Source organism: Chrysochloris asiatica, unplaced genomic scaffold, assembly GCF_000296735.1.
Source record: "Chrysochloris asiatica unplaced genomic scaffold, ChrAsi1.0 scaffold00025, whole genome shotgun sequence".
NCBI lineage: Eukaryota > Metazoa > Chordata > Mammalia > Afrosoricida > Chrysochloridae > Chrysochloris > Chrysochloris asiatica.
In genome coordinates, this window is record NW_006408543.1 from 17,362,811 (window position 1) to 17,370,765 (window position 7,955).

The window sequence follows — 7,955 nt, forward strand, 5'->3', positions numbered from 1 at the left end:
CCACTATTTTTCCAATTTACAAACCAACAACCAAAGCCAATGATGATAAAATTGAAGAATTGGTAGCATAGTGGTTACAAATCAGGCTGCTAACCTCAAAGTCAGCAGTTCAAAACTACCAGCTGTTCCATGGGAGAAAGATGAGGCTTTCTGCTCCTGTAAAGATTTACAGCCTCGAAAACCGTGAACGGGGCCACTATGAGTCAGAACCTACTCCACGGCACATAACAACAACCACCAACTTCTTCAGTCTGAAATTGATCAAACATACAATCAAGATGTAGTTATAATTACTGGTGATTGCAATGTGAACGTTGAAAACAAAGAGAAAGGTGCAGTAGTTGGAAAATATGGCTTTGATAGCACAAATAATGCTGCAATCATTTCATAGAATTTTGTAAGATCAGTGACTTCTTCATTGCAAATTCCTTTTTCAAACACTATAAATGGTGACCTCACCAGATGTAGGCCACAGGAATCAAGCTGACTATGTTTGTTAGAAAAAATTGTGGAGAAGCTTAATGTTATTAGCTAAAACAGGACTAGGGAGAGACTGTGGAACAGACCATCAACTGCATATATGCAAGTTCAGGCTGAAGCTGAAGAAAATTAAAACAAGTCCCTAAGAGCCAAAATATGACCGAGACTCTATCTCACCTTAATTGAGACCATCGTAAGAACAGATTTAAAGCATTAGACACTAATGGCCAAAGATCAGAAGGGTTGTGGTGCTACACCAAGAACATCATCCAAAGGTCCTTTGAAAGACAGTTTTTAAAAAAAAGGCCAAACTTGATGTCAGAAAAGACTCTGAAACTTGCTCTTAAACTTACAGAAATTAAACCAGCTGGAAGAAATGATGAAGTAAAAGAGCAGAAAATAAATTTTCAAAGGGCAGCTCAAAAAGACAGAGGCCAACATTATAATGAAATATGCAAAGACCTGGAGTTAGAAAACCAAAAGTGAAGAACATGCTCAGCATCGATCAAGCTGAAAGAACTGAGGAAAAACTTCAAGCACCAGTTTGCAATATTGAAGGAGTCTGAGGACAAAATTTTGTATGATGCAGGAAGCATCAAAAGAAGATGGAAGGAAAACACAAAGTCACTGTACCAAAAAAAATTGGCACCAATGCTCAACCATTTCAAGAAGTGCCATATGGTCAAAAACCAAGGATATTGAAGAAAGAGGTCCCGGCTACACTGGAGGCATTGGTGAAAAGCAAGGCTCCAGGAATTGATGGAGCACAGATTGAAATGCTTCAGCAAACTGACTGCAGTGCTGGAGGCACTCACTCTTTTAAGATATTCGGAAGCCAAATGCCTGGCCAACTGATGAAAATAGACCCATATTTGTGCCCATTCCAAAGAGAGGTAGCCCAATGGGATGTGGAAACAATATTATGAATATCATGTACAAGTAAAATTTTGCTGAAGATAGTTAAAAAACAACTGCAGAGTCCGTCCACAGGGAGCTACCACAAAATCAAGGATTAAAAAGAGGACATAGAATAAGGGATATCATTGCTGAGATCAAATGGATCTTGGCTGAAAGCAAAGAATACCAGAAAGAGGTTTAGTTGTGTTTTATTGACTATACTATGGCATTTGTGTGGATCATAACAAACTATGGATCACATTGCTCATGAGGAACCTGTACATAGACCAAGAGGTTGTCATTCAAATAGAACAAGGGGATATCTTTTCTTTCTTTCTTGTCTTTCAAATAACCTTTAGATGATGTTCTTGATGTTGTCCCACAACTCCTCTGGTCTTCGGTCATTAGTGTCTAATGCATTAAATCTGTTCTTGAAATGTCTCTAAATTCAGGTGAGATAGTCAGGAAAGTTGTGTGTTAGGGTTGCATCCTTTTACCATACTTATTCCATCTGTATACTGAAAAAATAATCTGTAAAGATGAATTATATGAAGAATGTAACATCAGATTTGGAGGAAAACTCATTAACAATCTGGGATATGCAGATGACAAGACCTTGCTTGCTGGAAATGAAGAGGACTTAAAATGCTTACTGATGAAGATCAGAGATCACGGTCTTCAGTATGGGTTGCACCTCAATGTAAAGAAAATGAAAATCCTCACAGCAGGACCAATAAATAGTATAATAATAAAAGAAGAAAAGATTGCAGTTGTCAAAGACTTCATTTTCCTTGGATCAACAATTAACACTCATGAAAGCAACAGTCAAGAAATCACACAGCTTACTGAATTAGGCAAATCTGTTGCAAAAGACCTCTTTAAAATGTTAAAGAGCAAAGATGTTAGGTTGAGGACTAAGGTGGCACCTGACCCAAACCATGGTGTTTTCAATTGCCTCATATGTATCTGAAAGTTTGGCAGTGAGTAAGGAAGACCGCAGAAGAATTGATGCATTTGAGTTATGGTGTTGGAGAAGAATATTGAAAGTACCGTGAACTGCCAGAAGAACAAACAAATCTAAGTTAGAAGAAGTACAGCCAGAATGTTCTTTGGAAGCGAGGATGGTGAGACTTCATCTCTCCTATTTAAGACATGTCGTGAGGAGGGACTAGTCCCTGAAGAAAGCCATCATGCTTGGTAAAGTGGAGGCTCAGCAAAAAATAAGAATCCCGTGCAAGTTTTGTGTCAATTTAATTGAGCCAGGATTCTTTAGTGGTTTGGTAGCTGAGATGTACCTCCTAAATCCCTTTTATTCAAAGTTACTCCCCACTCCATGGTTCTTCCCTTACTATCAAATTGCTGCAGAAAAGTGGTCAGTTTTTCTGTAGAGTGTCATTCTAAATTTTTGTTTGCCTCTTTCTGTTTTATTTCACTTATATCATTATCCCCCATTTCCTTTAATAGTAGAGCTTTGTTTAGATTCAAATTCAATGTGTTTCAGACAGAGTAGCTCAACATCATGCTCAACAGAATGCTACAACATCTTTTTGAATGGTTACCAAGTATGGGGATGGGAGAAAACGATTACTACTAAAAGTCCACTACACTACCACCGTTATCACTGTCTCTACATTTTTTAAAACTCTGAAAACACTTTAAAATTTCAAACAGAATTTTTCAGGTTTTGTTGAGGGTTTCATGTTGTTCAAATATCAAATGCATTCATTGTGCATGAATTCCTATCCAAAACACTATCAAAACGAATGTCTAGCATGCTGGTCATTGATCTGAATTGGATGGTAATTATAACGTAAGTCCTTGACCCTGGTTTCTCTCCAAATATTTTCCCACACCCAGTTAGATCAGAATATATGTCTTCCTAGAAAGGAGTATGTTTTCTGTTGTTCGTTTTCAGACAGATCTCTATGGTCAAATGACTCCCTTTTCCACAGACCCTTCCTCTCTTTAGTTGATGACTTTAGATAACCTTCATTTATTTGGCTATTTTCAGGGTTCAAGTTCACTCGCATTTATTATCTGGGAAGCATCAACTGAGTGCTTTGTTACAACATTTGTTTCAGTAGTGAAGAGCAGCTGCAGCTATCTCAGATTTATGCATCATGTTCCGAGAACAATTATTCCATTAGAAGACTGGATTAGTGGAATTTACAACGACAATCAGGGTTTTAATATGATCAAAACTTTGCCGGTAAAAAATCTAAGCAGATTGTTGTTTTATGAGTACCAATGATGTAGTTGTGCAATTGGGTGGCCATTCAGTTTTAGCATTTCTCTTCCAAGATGCTGAAAACACTTTATAATGAATGTAAACATGTAATGACTTTCTGAAATAATTATTGTTCATGATCACTTAGTTTCTTCATTATTAATGCAACTTATGCTATATAATGGAGTCCTGTGTGGTGCTGCTGGTTAATGCTCTGGACTACAAAGTTGGTTTGAACAGCAAATTCAGTTTAAACCACAAGGCCGGAGATTCAAGCTCACCAGCCGCTCCTCAGAAACCCTATATGGGGTCACTATGAGTCAAAACTGCCTTGACGACACTTAACTTAAACTGCTATATAATGGTGACATAATCTTGGACTTTTGTAATACATAGAGCTCTTTGCTGTTACCTTGACTTACCCTATGCTAATACATATACAAGGGTAAGTCAAAAAGTATTGCTACAGAATCATAGAACTCTTCCTTAAAAATATCTACATGCGAACCTGTTGTTTGTTGATATATCCTCCATCTGTGTCTATGCACTTAAAGTCAGTGTTTTCATCTAATCCTCACCCCTGGTGTGGCGCTGTCAAATGCACTGGACTGCAAAAGTCAGTTTGATCCACAAGGTTGATGGTTCAAGCTCACCAGCTGCTCCTTGGAAACCCTATACAGGGTCACCAGGGGTCGGAACCAACTCAACGGTGCTTAACAGCAACAACAACTCTTCCCCAAAGAATTCTGTGCTTTTCAGTTTACACCACCTTAAAATGGCAGTTTTGGCATCCTTTAGGGACTCAAATTGTGGTCCTTTCAATATTCTTTGATTTGGGATAACAAAAGTCTATTCTAGAGTGGATAGGGTCAAGATTCCCAGAGGAATTCTCATTAGACAACCCTTGCTACCCTTAAAGAATGCAAGTGCACTGTTGTTGTAGAAAAAAAATGTTTTCTCAGCACAAATGTTCTAGCTTTTTTCTCGCCATTGCAATTTATCAATTCTCTTAAAACTTCTTCATAATAAGTCCCCATGATGGTCTTGTGTCCTTCAAGAAAATCTATCAAGATTGACCCTTTGGAGTCCCAGAAAACAGTCATATAACTTTCTGAGCTGACCTCTCTACCTTGAATTTAATTAGCCCAACATATCCCCCAGAAAGCCACTGTTTTGAATGGATTTTTTTTACTTGTTTTTAAGGCACTCTAATGAGACAAGGGAACTTGTCTGCACTTATCCACTGATCACAGAGACATGTTCAAACACACTGTGTTTGGATTAAACCTATGCAGATATGAAGTGGAACCCTTGTAGTACTACTTTTTTTATTTACCCTCGTATTTTACTAGTTCCATTTGCATTTCATGAATGTAACATCTGCCTTGTTAGAATCTGTGATTCCTTTTAAAATATGAACTATTATTCTTTTCAAAATACTTATAAGTTTCTTTGTGACAAAAAGCAAATAGCCAAACTGGATGGTTTACTACTATGCCATTCTGCCATGATGTGACTCTGTAGGATAAGCACTTGACTATTAACCACAAGGTCAGCAGTTCAAATCCACCAGCCACTCCTTGGAAACCCTTATACAGGGTTGCTATGAGTCAGAACAGACTCAATAGCATATAACAACAGCAACAACATACTACGAAGGCTCACTGATAAAGTTTTAAACTTGAATTTGTTGACTTTAGTTAAGGTACAACTACTTAAGGTACTAGAAATGTTCTCCAAGGTTGCTACAATCCCAGAAAATGGAGGGAGGAGAGAATAGAGGTATTGAGTGAAGAGGCGTTTACTACCTGAAATTACAAATGAAATACTTACTCTGACTTCTGTTCTGAAAAATAAAAAGATATTTTAATTGCAGATAGAAAATAATAATGATTTCTGTATTGTCTTTGTTTCATCACTTGCAGGTAAACTACAGGCCCCCATCTCAATTAGGAATCGCTATTCCACTCACAGATCATTTTTACCACGCAGATCCTAGCAAACCTATACCAAGAAATCTCTTTCTCAAGTCAAAGGTGAATCCTATTTTCTAAAACTATAAATAAATGAGTGTTTATTTGAAATCAAGAAATTACACACTAAAATTGCAAACAGACTGAGCTGGGGGGACTTACTGAGAAGGTGTATCCAGGACAATGTTCCATGCGTCCCAATATGCCAACCATTGGTACTATTCCTACTGCTACTGGTGCCCTGATAAGTAAGACTTAGCCCCCTCTTCTCTTACTGCTAGTAGCCTTGTTGGTGCTACAGGATAAACACTGGACTGCTAACTGCAGGATTGGCTGTTGAAACCCACTAGCTATTAAGTGCTGTCAAGTCGTTCCGAGTTGCAGCTGGTGGGTTTGAACTGCTAACCTTGTGGTTCACACGACAGTGCTGATCCTACAGGTGTAGTTTGTTGTTATTGTTGTTATTCTCTTTGTTAAGTGTCATCAAGTCGCCACCCACAGAACAAAACACTGCCTGGTCCTATGCCAGCTTCATAATCGTTGCTACCCTTAAGCCCAATGCTGCTGCCGCTGTGACAGCCCACCTCATTGGGGGTCTTCCTCTTTTATTGTTGTGGCTTGTGTGTTGCTGTGATTATGGAAGCTATGCCACTGCTATTTTAAATACACGTGTCATTTAGGTGCCAAGAAGTCTAAATGGACTCTCCCTTTACCTTTCTCTGCTTTCCATTTATACAAATATTTCAGAGGGGATTGGTAGAGAGAGATGCCTTTGCACAAACAAAAAGAACTCCCAGACCCATGTCATATCTCCAGCTTTGTGAAAGGAATGGTGTCCGAAAAGAAAGAAGAGTATTTTCTTAAAAGCAGACCCATTAAATATCCTGCTAAAATTCTGCCTCGAAAACAGCCAGATTTCCAGTGCACCATGCCTCTCTGAGGACACAGTGAACAGAGGAGAAAGAACCAGGAGGTTCCCAAGAAAAGTCCATTCAGGAGTAGCTTCTCTGAAGCTGAATGGAACCTGAAGATGCCTGTGGAGTCTCTCTCCAGAAAAATACAAACACTTGCCTAGATATACGTAAAAACAGACATTTACATACATTCACACATACATGCACACATCCAGAGACATCAAATTATCATTTATAGTTTCAAAACTCTTCCTTGTCGTCAGATTTCTTGCAATGATTTGCCAGGTCCTCTATGATCTGGCCTGGAATTTGAATCACATCTGACCTGTTTCCCTTTGGTTCAAACTGCTCTAACCACACTGGAATCTTGGCTGTTCCTCAGATGTGCCAGGAATGTACCTAGAAATCACATGATCCACTGTCACATTCTTCAGGTTTTTGCTCATATGTCACCATGACAGAAAGACCTTCCCTGACCCTATAACCCCATCTCCACTATCCCTCAGTCTCTAGTCCCTTCCCTGTTCGATTGATCTTCTTGGCACTTGCCATGAGTTGAGTTGTGCCCCACAAAATATGTGTCAACTTGGCTGAGTCATGATCTCAGGTTAGGCAGTTATGTAATGAACCCCTTGATGTGGTCAGATGTGATAAGCCAATCAGTCGTAAGAAGACTAAAGGTGGGATATAATACCCTTAGTCCCATCACAACCCTAAGGGAAGTTTCCCTTGGGCATGGTATGCAACACCTTTTATCTCTTAAGAGATAAAAGAAAAGAGAAGCCAGAAGAGAAAGGCACCTACTACCACCCCGAAAGAAGAGCTAGAAATGGCAAGCATTCTTTGAACCCAGGGTCCCTGTGCTGGGAAGCTCCTAAACCCAGGGAATGATTGTTGATAAAGACCTCCCCCAGAGCCCACAAAGAAAAACTTGCCCTGGAATTGGTGCCCTGAATCTGAATTTATAGCCTCCTGGTGTGGCACTGTAGGGTAAGCATAGGACTGCTAACCATAGTCAGAGGTTCAAACCCACAAACTGCTTCTTAGAAACCCATTACAGGGTTGTTATCAGTCAGAACCTTGTAGGTCTTCTATGTTGATTGTTCTGAGGAGTATGTGCCTCAGAGGTGGCTTGTCAATTCTTTGAAAAGTGATCCCCAAAGGTGGGTTTGGTTCCAGGATTGAAGGGTGTCTAAGGACCACAGGGTCAGGAGTCCCACAAGTCTATTTCAAACCAGTAGATCTGATCTTTTTAAAGTTTTTAATTTTGTTCTGTATTTTTCTCCCACTCTGTTCAGGAAGGGCAGAGGTTTTATTTGCTGTTTTTTTGTTTTTCAATCTTGGAATAATTTTAGACTTACAGAAAAGTTGCTAAAATAGTATGTTGTTGTTGTCAGGTGCCATCGAGTTGGAACTGACTCATAGCGACCCCATGCACAGCAGAATGAAACAATGTCCGATCCT

The 7,955-nt window shown here is 39.2% G+C and overlaps 1 protein-coding gene across 1 annotated transcript in view; it reads left to right on the forward strand.

Annotated features, from left to right (window-relative positions):
- CATSPERB (catsper channel auxiliary subunit beta) overlaps positions 1 to 7,955 on the forward strand; it is a 191,888-nt gene that overhangs the window by 147,556 nt on the left and 36,377 nt on the right. Inside the window, exons 18-20 of the mRNA XM_006839633.1 lie at positions 836 to 864; positions 3,389 to 3,586; positions 5,530 to 5,640. Coding sequence (XP_006839696.1) covers positions 836 to 864; positions 3,389 to 3,586; positions 5,530 to 5,640 — 338 coding nt within the window. The remainder of the gene's footprint in view (positions 1 to 835; positions 865 to 3,388; positions 3,587 to 5,529; positions 5,641 to 7,955) is intronic.